The 17,575-nt window shown below is 44.1% G+C and overlaps 1 protein-coding gene across 1 annotated transcript; it reads right to left on the reverse strand.

The window, feature by feature from the left end:
- Positions 1-6,045: 6,045 nt before the first annotated feature.
- Positions 6,046-17,436, reverse strand: TRPV1 (transient receptor potential cation channel subfamily V member 1). The gene is made up of 15 exons (XM_067566038.1): positions 17,120-17,436; positions 16,305-16,471; positions 15,741-15,893; positions 15,119-15,259; positions 13,998-14,296; positions 13,177-13,353; positions 12,389-12,553; positions 12,012-12,107; positions 11,233-11,303; positions 10,311-10,476; positions 9,706-9,772; positions 8,885-9,201; positions 8,167-8,294; positions 6,787-6,902; positions 6,046-6,212 (listed from the first exon to the last, which is right to left on the reverse strand). Exons 1-15 carry the CDS (start codon positions 17,434-17,436, stop codon positions 6,046-6,048), a joined length of 2,547 nt encoding a protein of 848 aa, XP_067422139.1.
- Positions 17,437-17,575: the final 139 nt, after the last annotated feature.

Consider the following 17,575-nt stretch of genomic DNA (forward strand, 5'->3'; position numbering starts at 1 on the left):
TTGCTCAACTTTCATAAACTTTATAGCAAGTTCCTTGATGATTTGGGGAAGTGGCTGCAAATTGTGTGGTATATGAAGTAAGTCGTTTATTTGTAAACCTGTCCATTCACTCTGTAAATTCTTTGGGATCCTCCTGAATGAAGGTTCAATATTCCATAAATAAAAAGAACTATAAAAATAAATTGCTCTTTTGATTGGCTGGACAGAGTTTCTCAAGAACTTGTTGCTGAGTAGCTCTAAGGCCAAAATATCCACCCTAAACCTGATACCAACAATCTACTCCCTAAAAAAAATACAAGCAGGATGTTCAGTATCCAAATATATGACACATGGAATGACTGGCTGTAGCTTATACCAGATATTGCCTTTGCATTCAGCTGGCATACTAGAGAAATTCATTTTCACTCATGGGGAGTGAAAATAAAGAAAATCAGTGAACAAAAAATAAAAGATTTCTAAATTGCCCTTGACTTTCTCACAAATGTTGTTTTTCAGCTCTGTCAGCCTCCTATTTGTGGCTCTGTTAAACATCCACATCCATGTGGCATTTTTTACATGGAAAAGGGTGGCGGGGAAAACTTTGACAAATGCTAAAAATCTGGATTTAACTTATTTTGGTATGTTTCATCTGATTTCACATGTAAAGCATGAGATCCCTGCATAACTAGTATTTTTGAGATTCTTAAATGCAGTGACTGTAACCAGAAGAACAACAACAACATACTATATGCAGCGCAGTTATAGCTGTGTCCACCCCAGGCTATTGCAGAGACAAGGAAGGTGACGTAATATCTTTTATTGGACCAACTTCTATTGGTGAGAGAGACAAGTGTGCCTCAAAAGTTTGTCTCTCTGGCTAACAGAAGTTGATCCAGTAAAAGATATTACCTCACCCACCTTGTTTCTCAAATAACAAATTGCATACTTGACTCTGCTTGAATGACCAGATTCTAACAACACATTCTCTAAAAATATAATGCACCTATGCCTTTGGTCCCACACAGCTCAAAATTACTTTATCATTAGATGTGATCTCTGAACCACCCTACATCCCATTTATAAATGACTGGTTTGTCACCTCTGACTAACTGCATGCTAATGGCAGGCAGTTGTGTAATCTCTTTGCTTTCTGTAATTCCCTATATGCATTCCGCTTTGGAATAAAAGGAAATGCCTGGGCTAAACGTATTGCATCAGATTTGAAAAGAATTGCTTCCTTCTAGCTGAGACAGACTGAATGCTGCTTTTACTGGGTGAGCCACTGGAAGGCGTTCTTTTGAGTCCCCTAACTGGGTAGGTTTGTTAAGAATTTTGGTAATTCTAAAAATGCCCGTGATGTTGAATTTGTAGTGAGGGTGGAGTGTATCTTCATTCTGAAAATTATGATGATTGTGTAACCGTGGAATTTTCAGCAGATCTTCTTGGATATTAATTGGATGATGTTTTTACTGTGCTTTGTAGGTATAAAGGGATATTTAAATGTTAGGCATTATTAAGAATGATGTGTTTTTTTCAGCATCATGGACACATTAGAGAGAGAAAATTTCCACTGGCTCATTTAGTCCATCTCTTAGCCAATGTAGGATTGTTCCCTACCAACTACAGTCTGGTGCTTTTTCCAGCCTAATTTCAAATGTCTCAAGGTATGGGGTTTCTACCATTTCCCTTGGGAGACTATATTACAGCCTACTGGAGCACACCATAATATTCAGCCTTCATTTTCCATATCTTAATTTAATGTAATGACTCCTAGTAGTTACACCCCTCAGAACAATTCTTCTCCCCTGTTGATGTTTCCACCCTTCGAATACTTGTAGACATTTATCACCAGCAAAAGAAAATGCAACACCCGCCAATTCAACCTGTCCCACCAAATACTTGAAAATGTGCAAGCTGATGTTAAATACCCAAAGTCACAACAGTAGAACAACAACAGTTGGATATTGTACTGAGAATTATCTTCTCTCACACACACCAGCCTGATACAGAGTTAGAAATGTTGGTAACAGAGCAGGGAGGGGATGAAACTGGCACATTTGCTGATGGGAAATCTAATTTTGAATAAAATTGAGGTAAGTTTTTTTGTGGTTGTAGTGTATAAGAAATGGTTAGTGTCCCTTAAAATAGTTTGGGAGCCTTCTACTGAAAATCCGTCTTCTGTGGTGTCAGACCACACGAACCTTATAGAGCAGCAGTGTACGTATAGCTAGTCCTTGTATGTTTGTATCTAGCTGGTGAGCATGGTTATTTGGAACCCAGCTGTGTCCATGCAGTTTCCTCGTATTCCTAATGCTGTTTAGAGAGCAAAGACACTACAAGCGTTTCAGAATCCTGTTCTCGGTGGTATGTACTTTTTCTGAACTAGTTGAGAAATTACTGGATTTTGAAGCCCCACCCTAGTGTTCTGCCCTCTTGCCTATCTAGAGACACGTTCTCCTCTCTTGAGTCTTGTAGAATTAGGTGAGGTGCACTGGGGTTGGTTACTCAGTATGCTTCTGTTTCGGTCTCTGTGGAAGACAATGGCAGAGGTCATCACAAACATACACAATGAGTTGGTGGCCGTGCCTACAAGGTCTTTAAACACTACACAAAGAACCATAGTGTGCTCGTATTGAGGATTCTATTTTACAGTGATTTCCTCCACATTATCTGCTTCATTCAGATTGCCATCTAAACCTGGGAAAAAAGCACTAAGCTGAAATTGGTGGCAAAAATAAAGAGCAAATTACATGTCTCTGTCTCTCAGAGAACAATAAACATTTATTGACAGTGGACCTACAATATTTGCAAAGTAGTGTTACCTGCAGCCACTTTCAAATAAGGGATGATTTTAGCTGATATTTATTTAACTGGGCACAAATAACCCAGTATTTAAGGTGTAATTAAATACAACTCCACTGAGGTAAAGATACTACATAACACAGGTATTATCAGGTGTTACATGGATGTTAGATTTAATAATTGCACTTCCAACAAGAACAAGATAGGGTCCTAGTCCTAGTCAATGACAATAACATGCAAACTTTACATTAAAGAAGCTCCCTCAACACCAAGGAATTGAGCTCGATTCTGCATGTGATTATCCTGTTATCAGAAAACAGGGATGGGTACCTCCCAAGGACAACCAAAGGGGGAAAAGAGAATCGGTTCCAAACTACTCTCCCCTTTCTGTGCCCATGCTGGCTAGAGGTCTGCTTAGCTACTTGGGAATATCAGGATGCAGAGCCTGGGAATGCCTATCCTTAGAATAGACATGTACTAACGTGCTATGTATTTGCCTTTATGGTGTCCTCAGGCGTAGTAGGTCAGCCCTTCCCCATATAAGTATGTCATTGTGCTCTGTCCATTCAGGGATCAACACATCCTTCAGAGGCATTACCTTCCCTAGTCTAAAACAGGAGGGACATACCTTCATTTTCTGAAACAATTTATGGGATGTGGCTAAAGAAAGATGAAGTAAGGTTTTGCCCACTGAATCAGAATTAGTGTGCAAGGGTGTCAAGTTGAGGCCAGTGGAGTTTTCATGGCCAGCAGTTGTGGAAAATTAATTTCTGCTGAATAAGGGCCATGGCAGAAAAGGAGCGATCACAAAGTATGGTTAGTAGTAGTTTATTTTTTAAAAGTGAGACCTTTACATCTGTTTCCCCAGATGATGTTGGCAACTGTAATATTAAAGAGCTTGGATAAGGCAAAAAATCCTTCTTACACAACTTTAAGGCATTTAAATTTTTAACCATGGCATTATATTAACGTATGTGTTTTCCTGTGAGTATTAGTACAATTCACATTCTTATTAAAAAATGCACTAACAAATCAGTATAGATTTTTAAATAGCACTTAGAAGCAGAAAGTAGCATGTTCACATGAGAGTTAAAGACTCAAGGTTAAATTCTAGTCTGATGTACCAATGCAAGTGCAATAACTTCTGTGGAAGCGCCAGTGGATATAAATCACGGCAGAATTTGCCTGATATTATCAATAAGATTAGAGATCTGTATAGTACGGTAAATATCAGAAATGCGTTATGCCTTCTTGCATCTCTATATGTGACACGGGATCTTCATGAATGCTTCCTACTTGGATATTCCATCCAGTTCAGTTCACTTCATTCACCCTACATATATTAAAGAGTGAGTTCACACTGGAGCCTAACGCGGGGAAAAAGAACATTTAACAGTCCGTGTCTTTGGCCAATCATTTTCTTAATTCCCTTTCTTACTAATATTTGTGCTGTAATAAGAGCTTTTATTCTCCTAGCCCAGTTTTTTCTTCTGCCTCATCCATAGCCACAGGGCCCCTCCTATCAGGAATTCCATATGTCAAGTGTTTGCCAGATCAAGCCCATGATCCTGTGTTTGTGACATCACGGTCTATCACTAGTACTATGATTATATGATTGCTAGTGCAGTTACTAGTTCTAATAGTCATTTTGTAGCACAGACACTGTGGGGTCAGTTCCACACCCATCTTCAGCTTGTCTTATATGTTACATGGCCTTTATAAGCATATGCATGGTAGGAAGGAGAGTGTTATCGTCAGGTCATTGGCCTGTTACACAGGAGACCAGGATTCAATTCCTGGCTCTGCCACAGACTTCCTGCGTGCCCCGGGGTAAGTCACTTAATCTTTCCGTGGCTCAGCTCCTCCATCTGTAAAATGGGAGTCGTACTTTGTTCATCTCACATTTTGTCTGTCTTGTCTACGTAGATTGTAAGCTCTTCAATGCAAATACTGTCTCTTATTACATATGTACTACATAGTGTGCCTAGCACAATGGGCCCCTGATTTTGGTTGGAACCGCAAGCTAGTAATAAATCTTTTTAATATTATGAAATTCAAAATGCCCCCCTCAAACATCTTCTTCAGTCTTCCTGCCCATCAGGTTAAAAGCAACTAGTTTGTTGGCTTCAGTCTTTCCTTTATGAAACCATTCTTATAAGGACTTGGGCAGATTTCTTTCCAGATCCAATATAGTCAAAGCTCTCTAGGAATCAAAGAACTAGTCTCATATATTCATATAACTGCAACAATGCAAAGTGGACAGAAGAATGAGCCAATACACGATAAAATATAACACAGAGGCAAGGAAAGGCAGATGAAGATTCTCTCAAACCCTGGCATAGGCAAGCAGTCCTATAAAAGTGCATTGGGCTAACTTTCTGCAGTGAGGAAGCATCACCCAGTGGCCACTTACCAGAGGTGCATTATTTACTGAGTACTTCATTTTATGAATCTCAAGCCTTCCTTCAAATTTCAAACATAAAAAATTAGCCAGAACCAATGGATCTGCTGAGAACTGTGTTAATAACAGATTTTTGTTGGTTTGTTGACAATTCCAGGGGAACCAGAATCACAGGGGGGAATCCAAAAATGATTTTTGCCCCCAAATTTTTGTGAATTCAAAAGCACATGCTTCAATCCATCTCAACTCAGCAAAGCACTTCATGTGCTTAAGAGTTTTGTGAATTGGGAACTATATCCACTGGATTACCCTTGTCCACATGCTTGTTGACCCCCTTAAAGAATTCTAGAAGATTGATGAGGCATGATTTCTCTTTACAAAAACCATGTTGACCCTTCCCCAACAAATCGTATTCATCTATGTGACTGGTAATTCTGTTCTTTACTACAGTTTCAACCAATTTTCCTGGTACTGTAGTTAGGCTTACCGGCCTGTAATTGCTGGGATCGCCTCTGTAGCCTTTTTAAATAAATTGACGTCACATTAGCTATCCTCCAATCATCTGCTACAGAAGCTGATTTAAATGATAACTTACATACCACAGTTAGTAGTTCTGCAGTTTAACATTTGAGTTCCTTCAGAACTCTTGGGTGGTTACCATTTGGTCCTGATGACTTCTTACGGTTTAATTTATCAGTTTGTTCCAAAACCTCCTCTAATGACACCTCAGTCTGGGACAGTTTCTCAGATTTGTCACCTAAAAAGAATGGCTAAGGTATGGGAATCTTCCTCACATCCACAGACAATAAATTTAAAGACAATTATAATTAATCTTCTTAAGAATAAAAAAATTCAACAAAAAACTACATAGACTTCGGAAGTGACTCCTTCCTTGTCCCAGCGTCTTCCGGCTCATGATCACGTTCCAAAATGGGTTTTAACTTGACTTCTTCCGGCTGTTTCTGTGCCTCCTCTCGCCTGCTCCCATCTCTCAAAAGAGGAACCAAGGTCTTCCAGTTTTTCCCTGAAACTTATAAGCAAAGTGGCTGTTAATGTTTTTTTCCCTATAGAAACAGACCAGAGCATTCCTGGTTTCCAACAGTAGGAAGCTGATTGGTATAAAGCACAACTGGAGATTTTATTCTTTTAAGCGTTTTATTCTTCCGTCAGTTTTCCATTCTTTTAAGCCGATAAGTACACCAACTGATCTTTGAGCTGGGGTTCTTCTGTGCTGCCTGGTGAGCTATTGCACTGTGAGTTTTGGGGCCTGAGTGGGTAGTTCCTATGGTATTCTGCAGCCATCAGCACCCTGCTCACCAAGGTGTGCCGCTCATTACACACCATCCAAACTTTCCATCCAGAGTGAGGAATTTGAGAGGGCTAGAGAATTCCAAAGAATTAAACTGCAAAATGAATAAAGGGTTAGTTTGTTTTAATCCTTTTGCCCACTGTATTCATTTAATAGTAATTCGAGTAGCTATTAGAAGTCTCACTGAGAGGTATATAAATTGCATTGCAATAGGCTGCCTCTATAACCAAATATATAGTCTAATACTGTCAGAATACGGAAAGATCAGCGTGTTTTACATTCCTGTATTCCTCACCTCTGTTAGACTTAAAAGAAAAACTTGAGTTTCGCTTCAAGCCTGCACTGTATCCAGGCTCCTCATTGATTATTCCCAGATTAGTGTTCCATGTGGACCAGTTCACCTCATCGACTCTGGAGAGAGAACAAGAGTGATTTCACTTTGAGGGGTGTAGCAAGGGGGCGTGGTCTCCCTCAGAGAAGGACAAGGAGTGACCACCGTCCGCCCCCTGGTGGGCAGAGCCAGGACGGCCACGCCCACCCCACCTGAAACAGTGGGGCGGGAAAGGAACCGGAAGTATAAAAGGCAGGCCCTCTAGCTCAGTTGAGTCAGAGCTGCCAGAGGAGGAGGAGCTCTCTTGCCTGCTGCTGGAGCGGGAACCCAAAGAGGCCTCACCCAATCTACCAGAACTACCAGACAATCCAGATGCCGAGGAGCTACTGAGACTATCCTGGTGGTGTACCCTGGGGAGATGGTCGATGACTCCTAGACCCAGGTACATCCTGAAGAGAGGGGAGGAAGTGGCCCATGGACAGCTGACTATAGTCCACCTGCATTGTTGCCTGAATACAGGTCAGCATAGTGCAGCTGGATCCCTGCTGACCCAGTGGCGGAACCATCTACCACAGCCAGGGCCCTGCGCTGGGACCCGGTGGAGTAGGGTGGGCCTGGGTCCTCTACCCCCTGCCACCAACTCCACTCAGGGTTGACAGCCTCCCCACCTTAGGTCAAGAGGCCTGCGTTTGTCTGCCTTCTGTCTGAGCCAGGGTGACAGACTACTTGGTGCTGCGCTCTGCTTGAGGGCCTGATCCCCTAGACTATTTACAGCTCTGCTCTGCCATACCTGAGAGCCAGAGCCCCTAGCTTCTGAACAAGCTACTCATAGATAATTCTTGTAGAATAGTCATTACTGCTTTTGAAGGACTGTGTAACAGTTCTGCCAATGCTTCATGGTTTGGCACGGAGATGTCATAGACATCTCTGTTGCACAGGTCAGATATTTAGTCTCTACACTTTGGCCAGGATTCTCCCCAACTGAGACGTTTGTGTCACGGCAGCCCAAGAAGTAAAGCAACACAGAATCAGATATGGAAAGGAAAAGGCTCAGCTGCGATATCTGTTCATTATCAGTTGAGCTATGATGCTGCCTTGAGTCGGACAGCGATGAGAGATGCTGCAGGAGAGCACACAATGCTTCTGTTTTAATGTAGAAGGTCTGCATGGCAAACTGGACTAAGAACCCATTTCACACAGGCCACTGAACAGCCATCACTTGAACGTAATCTTTGGTCACCCTAAGTTTAAGAGCTCCACATCCCCTTACTAGTTACTGAGCAATCCCAGGCCTCTGGATATGTATCTGTAAAAGATTATCTATTTAAGATAAAACCAGGTTACCTGAAACACCATCTGTAATCATCCTTGTTGTCAGGTGTGGTTCCCACTAAAACTCGCTTCCCAGATCGGAACGAGCTTATCATGCAGTTCAGGTAGCTGTTTTCGATATTCAAGATGGTGATGGCTCTCTACCAATTGAAACAAGGGGAATGGGGAACAGCTGGCATTTAACTGTTTTTTATACAAGTGTCAAGGCCTGTCTTTATAAAACAAGAATCCCCAAACTTTCACCTGCATTATCAGGTTAGGGCAATGATCACACCAACCACAAACACGTACAATTTCTTTAGAAGTGGGTCTTTTAAAACGATGGATGATTACTGTCATGTAGTTAGAACTATGGGTTTATCTTCTTACACAAAAGCTGACATGGCATTGACTGCAAACCTGGCAGAAGGCACTTGCTTTCCTCCAGTGCATAATCTCCCACTGTCTTTTCATATTCTGATCATGGTTTTCCAATGTCAAGAGCTTAAATGCCTCCTGGCCTATCGGGAACATCTGCTTAAACAGTGCATCATACACCGGATGGGGAAAGGGGCCAAGGACAGTCAGATAGGCTTGTGCTCATGGGTCAGGAATCAGGAGATAGAAAGCCATGAAAATCTGCATGTTTAGGAACATACCCATCTCTCCAGATTCCCCTTGAAAGCGCTTATCCCCCAACTTCTCCTTCTAGTTCCAACACGAAGACCAAAACCCTGGGGGACTGACAAACCTGGAGTTTCCAGATGCTCTTGCTTTCTTGTGCGATCTTGTTCACAGTTTCCCCCATCAGCGCAATCAGCATGTTGAGCAGGAGAATGTAGGTGAGGATGACGTAGAGGACCAAGAGGATGACAAAGACAGATTTGAACCTGTAGTTCTCGGTGAACTCTAGATCCCCCATGCCAATGGTGAACTTGAAGAGCTCCAGGCAGGTGTAATACAGGTTATTGTATGACATGCGACCACGCTTCAGCTGTCCCGACCGGCAGCAGAGAGAGGTGTTATTGTCTTGTCCCTCATTGTCATCTTCAATCAGAGTCACCACAGCTGTTGCAAATGGGAGAAGCAATGCATACAAGAAAAAAAGATACTCAGAGACCCCGCCCATTTTGCAAACATCGACAACTTGCAAAGCTGTACCTGATTAGACACAATATATTGATTGATGGCCACTGACTATGGGTGGAGCCAGAAGCTTTGAAAAAAATCAATCCCCAGGATTCTAAAGTTGGGAACCCAACATGGAGGCATCCAAAATTAGAAATTACTTGAAAATGTGACATCTCAGTTTCTCCAACTATAAAATGGGAATAATGCTGTTTGGCCAGCCAGTTTGAGACCGATGGATTAAAAAGCCCCATATAAGTGCTAAGCAGTAGTAGTCGTCATTTTTTTAATATGGTAGATATTCTTTATTGGGGCATGATGTAGATTTCTTAGTTTTTAGTTGGTAAAAAGAATTCTAAATTAACTGAAAAGGTAATTTTTCTTAAATCTCCTTGATTCTCTAAGAAAGAAACAGGAAAAAAATAACTCCCAGGATGATATTACCTGTGGAAAATCCCAAGAGAAATACTAGGTAGACAAACATGAAGCGACATAAATCCCTCAGGATCATCTGCAACAGGGAAACAGAACATAGATTCATAGGAATCTAACGCAAACTGCAACCAAGCGTGGTGGAAAGTCCTGATTTGGCTCAAAGAAGGCACTATACATTGTGAACTCACTGCCCTTGCCTTACACCAATGCTGAGTTTCCTAGTATTGGATTTCAATATAGACAACATTTCCTTTGTGTTATTCACAAGACCTATTAGCTGCATATGCAATACACATCATGCCAAATACATTTTCAACTTTGTCCGCGTGAACCAAGCTAAGATGGAGTGGCTCTTTGTCCCCCTCTACAGGCTACTTGGCTAGACCCACATGCAGAAGTTTGACTTGGTAGAGAAGGTCTGAAAATAATGGAGAGGAAAGTTACTGACATGAACCTTTTCCCACTTGCTGGCAACAGTGAAATAGATTCTTTCTCCCCCATCAGGTGTAAATAAAGCTGCTCTCCCTGGTTTAAACTCTAAGGTTGGGCCACAGTTGGCACTTCCCAGGCCTGTGAAAATTCAGCAGTGCTTGCCAGCTGATCCCTAGACTGACCTTCTCAATCATGACAGAGTAAATCCCCATCTGCTGGAAGCCTCGGGTGTAGTAAAGCATGTTAGCCCAGCCCAGGGCCAAGGAGAACACCATTGATGCCACATAGAGTTCCTGACCGCAGAAGTACAGCACCACTGAACTCAGCAGGAACAGCGAGTGGACAAAACTGAAAGACAAACATGGTCCAAGCATAGGGTGCAGATTCCCCCAAGCAGGCAAGAAAGGAGGGACGGAGGCATATGCAGAGGGGTCAGGGAGTCCCCAAAAGCACATTCTAATCCCTGTCTGGACAGACAGGTCCTCGTAGGCCAGCCTCTATCCCTTGATTCTTTCTTTTCACCCCTCGCTTGTCTTCTGCACCTCCCACAATTCCTGTCTCCCTTGATAACTCCCGAGTTTCCCACATATGCATTTGTCCAATCCCGCTGCTGTTCTTCTACCTTGCAGGATGTGAGCAAGACAAGCCACAACTCTCTCTGCTGTCCTACGGCGCTGCTGTCTCTGGCACCCCCTTTCTCTTACCGCAGAACTGGCAGCAGGTCAGGGGGCTGCACTGTGTAGCAGCCTTCCAACTGGAGAAAACAGAGGGCTCAAATAGCATAAAGTGGAAGGTACCCATGGGGACCGGAGAGGTTTCAGCACGACCCAGTGCGCAGGGCACCAGACTGCAAGTCAGAAGTCCTGGGATGTATTCCTAGCTCTGATGGGAGACCCAGTGAGTTAACTTCTCTGCATGTTCCCCACCTGTAAATGAGGGTAATGACCCAGACCCATCCATGTAAAGTGCCAGGAGAACTGTGGATGAAAACACTGTGCTCTGGGTGCTTATTCCAAAGCCTGTCCATGTGATGACTGGCTGGGTCCCCTGAGGCTCCTAAATGCCACATTCAAAGACAAATGAAGAAGTTGCTGAGAAGCTTACAAAAGAACCTCACTGTAACTGTCAGCCAGCAGAGTCTTCAACGATGGCCGCCTCTGCAGGAAATATTGTATCTGCAAAAAAAAAAAGGGAGACGAAAATTTCCACTGTGAACCTGCCCAGTGGACCCATCACTTTGTATCTAAGGGCTGACTTTTAGCTGCGTCACACGTGGAAATGCTGCGGCTGCAACCACTGCCCCGGTACGTGCTGGGGAGGTCTGCTGAGCAGGCTCCAAGCTGGGAAGAGGGAAACAGCTCATCCTAATTTAGCCCACAGGGATCAATCCACAGCAACACACATTCCAGTAAGCACAGGCCTCAATTATCCCCTCAGTGCAGGGCTACGCTGGAGCTTGCAGCTTGCGTGGGAGGCAGCAGTCCGTTTGCTCACTGTGCTCGCACTGCACTCGCTGTGCATGCTTGACATTGGCTGCCATACAGCAGCAGTTCATCATTAAGCTGGCACTGATGATCTCTAAAGTCCGTAGCGGGGGCAGGCCCTGACTATAGTCAATGCCTCCGGAAGCCTGGTCTCTGTGCCCAGACACTCCTAAACCTTTTAGGGCCTTCCCTCTCATGCAGTAGGATGACAGGCAACTGCAGCTTAGCTTTGTGGCTCAGTAGCAACCTGACAGCTGCTAGCCAGGCCATGGAAAACTATCTGTAGCTTTCAAATGAGGGATGGACTCTCCTAGCCACCAGCCCAAACCAAGGGGGGGTGGTCTATTTTTGGCTCCCACCTATCCACATGGCTCTAAGGAGAAATGTCAAAGCTCTTACCCCTCTGAAAAAGAAATAGAGACCTCCTAGCACACTCAGGATCTCGCCGATGACTCGAAAATACTGCACGGTGGTGTGTTCAAATCTGAAGGGAGGCTGCGTAACATAGGAGCATAGGGTCAGCACAGCAGGAGATGGGAAAGCACCTGAGCACTTCAGGGTGCTTGGCTTCCCCTAGGATTGGGCCGCCCTACATGCACTGCTTCCTCTGTTTTCCAAGGAGGGAGCTGGAGGAGGAATCCCTCCTCTGACCTTTTTCTCTTCCTCACTCAGGAAAGAAGGAGGAACCTTTCTTAAGCTCTGGCACCATGAACGTGGCAGGCAGCCCTGGGGATTTACAGCTGGGCTGGTCACACTGAGTCTGACCAGTGAAGTACCTTTTCATCTTTTTCCACAGGTCTGTGGTAGGCAGCCATGGTGAGTATGACGATGTGCATGGCGTAAACGAAGAAGTTAAAGTAAAACAGGCGTTTGACGAATCGGTCCCACTTGTCCTGCAGCAGCCTGTTCAGGGGCTCTACCAGCAGCATCTCATGGCGATTCTGCGAGCGGGATGAGAGAGCGAAGGAATGTGAATCCCAAAGAAGCCAATACACATGTAAGCTGAGGAAGCACCTGCCAAAGGGCTTTGCAAACAGTAAATAAATATCTCATTGGTGCCAGCAAACACATTCTCCAATCACCGGGAGGCAGGGAAGTGTCATTATCCCAGTGATTTCATCCAGGGTTGCACAAGGAGTCAGGAGCAGAGCTGAGAACAGAAGCCAGGCAACCAGTCTCCCAATCCCCTGCTCTAACTACAAAATGTTTCTCTCAGGAGCCCAAAGGAGTGTCAGGGAATGACACACAACACAGAGGCCTGGTGTATGTCATGACTGTGGAACCCTTACTTGTCCGAGCAAGCACTCCTGTGAATGGTACTGCTAGCTTCAAGCCAACGGGAATATTTGCAATGAAGTCCCAGGATCAGCTTCCACAGTCAGGTGGGCAAAAGGAACATCAGTGCATAGACTCATGCCAAGAACAAAATCACTTCCCTGTACTGCTCCTGATCACCATTTGCTTGTAACAAAGCTCTGCAAAAAAGCTGTTCAGAGAGAGGCACTGTACGGCACACAGCCAAGCACTGCACCCGTAGAAAGCGTAGAGGGGGTTTCATACTTACTGGTGTTTTGCTGCTATACGCAATAATCTCAAGCACTGAGTTTTTCTCACACGTGTCTATGGAGGACAGGTCATAAAGAGATGAATGGACGGGTCCATAGGCCCATTCGGTGAACTTCCTAGACAGATGCCTACATTCAGGCTCTTTGATCTCTCGTCTAAGGATATAGGCGAAAATCTAATCACAAAAGAATAATATGTGACCAACATTTCAGCTGGAGTGGATTTTTTGTTCCTCAGTTTTTCAGTAACACAGGAGGCCAGATTCTTCCCTTGTTTAACTGTGCTGAAGTCAAGCCACTGGGACACTGCACGGCTCAAAGCTGGGAATACCCAATAGCTAGTGATCTCATTGGGTTCTGGGGAATGGGGTGATATGAATGTGGCAATGAGCTAATGCAGTAAACATGATGTGCCTCTCTGGTCTCTACCAGTTAAGATTTGTGACTATCTTTGGCCTTTCAAAACTAAAACAGACATCCAGAAGTACCTGTTTCATATCCCTTTGAGGTCACTGTCCTGGTGAATGGGAAATGTTTTGGAAATGGCCATGTCAGCAAGTCAAAGACGTGCTACCTACGCCACCTGAGATAGCAGCCAGGGCACTTTTTCTGTTTCCCTCTAGGCTGACATATGTTTACTGGTACTACATGACTCCCTCTGGACACGTTCCCTCCAAAGCTTTTCTTTTTAAACTCCAGCGTTAAGTCCCGCCTCTTGGTCTGCTAGGCCCAGGCAGCAAGTAAGGACAACATTTCCCGTGTAAATATTTTGACTACACTGTGTGTTATTTGAAATAGTAACAGGTGCGTCTCCACCTACCCCTATCTTCCCTTTCTTTGCAGCAAGGGTTAAAGGAGTCAGTCCTCTCTTGTTAGTGATCTCTTCCAGCTTCAGCATCGGGTTAATTCTGGCACCAAAGATCAAAATGTTGTTGTACATCTTGGTTACAAACTTGGTGTTATCTTTGGTGTTATCTGCGATCTCCACCAGAGCGTGCAGAACTATGTTGCCCATAGAGTCCTGGGCAGCTATATTGGCTGGATGATACGGGTTCTCCAGGAGGAACTTCACAATGCTAAGCTGGTTGGTGCAGGCAGCCAGGGAAAGAGGTAGTTCACCTAAGGGCAAGCAACATGAACCACTGGTCAGAAAACTCACCATATGTACAAAAGTCACCACCTCCCACCATGATCAGACAGGGGTCAGCAGTTCTCCATCAACGACTGAACCAAATCACAGTCTCGTTGTTCAAATTTTCCTATGGTTTAACTGGGACTTAAGCACTGCATAAATCTTGTGCAGGGCCTCTAAACAGGGGTGAATTTCACCCCCTAGTTAACATGTTCAGACATTGCTGATCAATACACTGAGGTTATCTGGACCCAGCATACGGAGAATTGAAAAAAAAAAAAAACCACCAAAATTCAGAATTCTCCTCAAACTAAAAATCCACACTGAATGGTCCCTATGCATTTTGGTTAAAAGGACTGAATATGTTAGGGGAGTTTTCTCCAAAAAGAGACTTTTTGTGCTAGGACCTCACACACCATGTTGTAGGCAAGAACAATTTTTTATGCTTGGATTATAACATCCCCTGCTGACTGAAAATAGATGGCTATAGAAATATTGAGTGAAGTGCTAGCAGGTTCCTCTAATAATGATACAACCCATCAAAAGATTCAGAGGTAGTTCAGAAGACAAAGGGGGTTAGGTACCCATTTTGCATTGAATATCAATGGGAAATGGATGCCCAGTTGCCTTAGCTCCTTTGTCATCTCAGCCCCCATTAGGAAATATGAGGGGCATCTTGAATTAGCCCCTCTGTGGGACATCTGGTCCCCCATAATCAGGAGTATTTTAACATAGGAGTATTTGGGACAACTCTCTTGGTAATTTGATCAGTAAATGAAATCATGTATCATGCTCCTTGTTTTCCCTACCAAAATAAAAGCCAGGTTTCCCTTTGATTTTTCTGAAGAACTCCCCGTGGGCTCTCGCATGAACATCTGCTCTGTTTTGGATCAAGAGCTTCACCAAATACATATTCCTCCTCTCGATGGCAATGTGGAGAGCGGTCTGACCTAGGGAAACACTCATCAAACCATGGAAATCTCAGTTCACACAACACAGAGAAACAGCTGTCAGACACTGCAGACTCCTTCGTCTGAGGTCAATGCAATGCTGGTGAAAAGGGACAAACTGATCAGCCCTGGAGATTGACGTGCTCGATTTATCAACAGAATGGAGCCAACGGAGGCAGCAAATGCAGGCTCCCTCATTCCCCTGCCAATGTGATCTTGAAGGGGAAGAAAATTAGACTACATTAACCAAACATGTCACTGGCATAAATGGCGGGCGTGATCCAGGTATTTCAGGAACACACGTGATGACTAATAGTCAGGCCCTCAGGCAGTTTGTGGTTCTGCTTTCCTAGAACTAGAGCCTCATTCTTGGCCACGTACAGAGGAGCGTCTGAGGGCTCAGACAGTCCCATGTAGCCTGTCTCAAGTCTTTCTCCAGGACTTAGGCAAGCCCAGACATTCTCCCAACTGCCTCTCTTACCCTTGTAGTAGTTGTCAGTATATTCTGCATTAACTAACTCTTTCAGATTGCCTGTTTTCTCCGCAATTTCCAGCAGCAGGGGAATGGTGTCATTCTTCCCGTCATGCAGATTCAGCATGGCTTTCAATAAGCAGGTTTTCCCAGTTTCCGGCTCTGTAACACAAAAGGTTACAGCTATAAAAAGGGGCATTACAAACCTGCCCTCTAACTCATAGGCGTGCAGTAGTCACAAGGTTCCAGAGGGGTAGCCGTGTTAGTCTGTATACAGCAAAAACAACGAGAGTCCTGTAACACTTTAAAGTAGTCACAAGGGATCTGGGATCTTCTGAAGGGGTGGAAGAATCCAGGGACATTTAGAGTTTCACAAATAACCTCTCAAATTTTTCTGAAATTTCCAGTAGCTTCACAGAGAACTGCCCCATCTTTGGGAAACTACTGCATGATACAGAACCCCCTGTGATGTCTTACCACGTATTTAAGTTAACACTATGCTGATCTTTTAATCCCAGCAGCACTGCTGGAAGAGGGGAATGGCATTTGGATGCCTTTGACACTACTGGGTACCTTTGAACTCATCGTCAGTGAGATGCTTCAAGGTCTCATGGAGATAGATCAGCAGGTCGTCCAGATCACTTGTGTCACCTTCAGCTACAGCATCGAAAATCCTTCTGCGATCATAGAATTTGAAAGCTTTTTCTGAGCAGCTCTCAATGGAATTGGCAGATAGGAGCCTGACAAGGATACATTTAGTTACTGAAACATCAAGGATTAAGCAACCTCTTAAAAGCCACCAGACAATTATACTTCCATTACTGGCTTTCAGGGGCACACACATTAGTGAATATTACATATATGGAATTGTACAGTCTGTAAAACCATAAAGGTCTGGACAAACAGATGTACTGGGGTGTTTTTGTTTTTATTGGTGAAAAGTTAAGAACAAGAACTCAAATCACATGAAGCAATGAAGTCTAACGGTGTGATCACAGCCCTGGGAGCCGAGAACTCTTGAGTTCTAATCCCAGCTCTGCCACTGACTCACTGGACAGCTTTGGGAAGTGATTTAGGCCAACCTTTTCAAAAGAACCCACTAATTTTGGGTAAGACACCAAAGGGTTTGAGTCCTAGAGGCACTGATCTGCTCCCATTGATATCATTTGGTGAGTAGATTGTATTCAGAGATACGACTCCAGGACAATAGTCATGACAATAGTCATTACATGGCCCATAGTATCTGGAGCCCTTCGCATTCTTTAAGCATAGGACATACTGAAATGTCTGCCGTAAAAACAAATACTGTGGTGCCGTGAGGAAATGCTGAGCTGAGATATGCAGCCCAACCCCAGTGATAATGTATATCCAATATATCAGAAACTTACTTGGCAAACTGATTGTGTAATTTTGCCCTTTCCACATTGATATTAAATTTGATGACAGGAGCAGACACCAGGTGGTCCATCTGGTACAAGGAGTCCATGGGTGCCATGTTCTTGTCGCTGTCCCCCATCCCAAACCGGCCTCGTCTAGCAAAGATGTTGCTTTTGGGCAGCTGCTGGGCCTTCGTATTCTGGGTGCCCTGAAGGCTGTCAGGGGTTCCCAGAATGGAATCCTCCCCATCGGTGTGCTCGTCCGTGACTTCAGAGTCCTCCACATCAGAACTGCCGAATTTTCTCATCTTTCCAAGGATGGATGACATGGCAGCAAGCTACAAGGAAACCAGTGCCATTAATACTGCCTCCTGATAAACTATGTGGGGGCTTAGTCTGGCTTCCCTTACGACTCTTCGCCAGTAACAGTTAGGGAAGAGAGGGTTACTCACTCTCTGCAGTAACTGA

Source organism: Emydura macquarii, unplaced genomic scaffold (assembly GCF_026122565.2).
Source record: "Emydura macquarii macquarii isolate MOO-44397 ecotype Brisbane River unplaced genomic scaffold, CSIRO-AGI_Emac_v2 contig_2699, whole genome shotgun sequence".
Taxonomy (NCBI): Eukaryota; Metazoa; Chordata; order Testudines; family Chelidae; genus Emydura; species Emydura macquarii.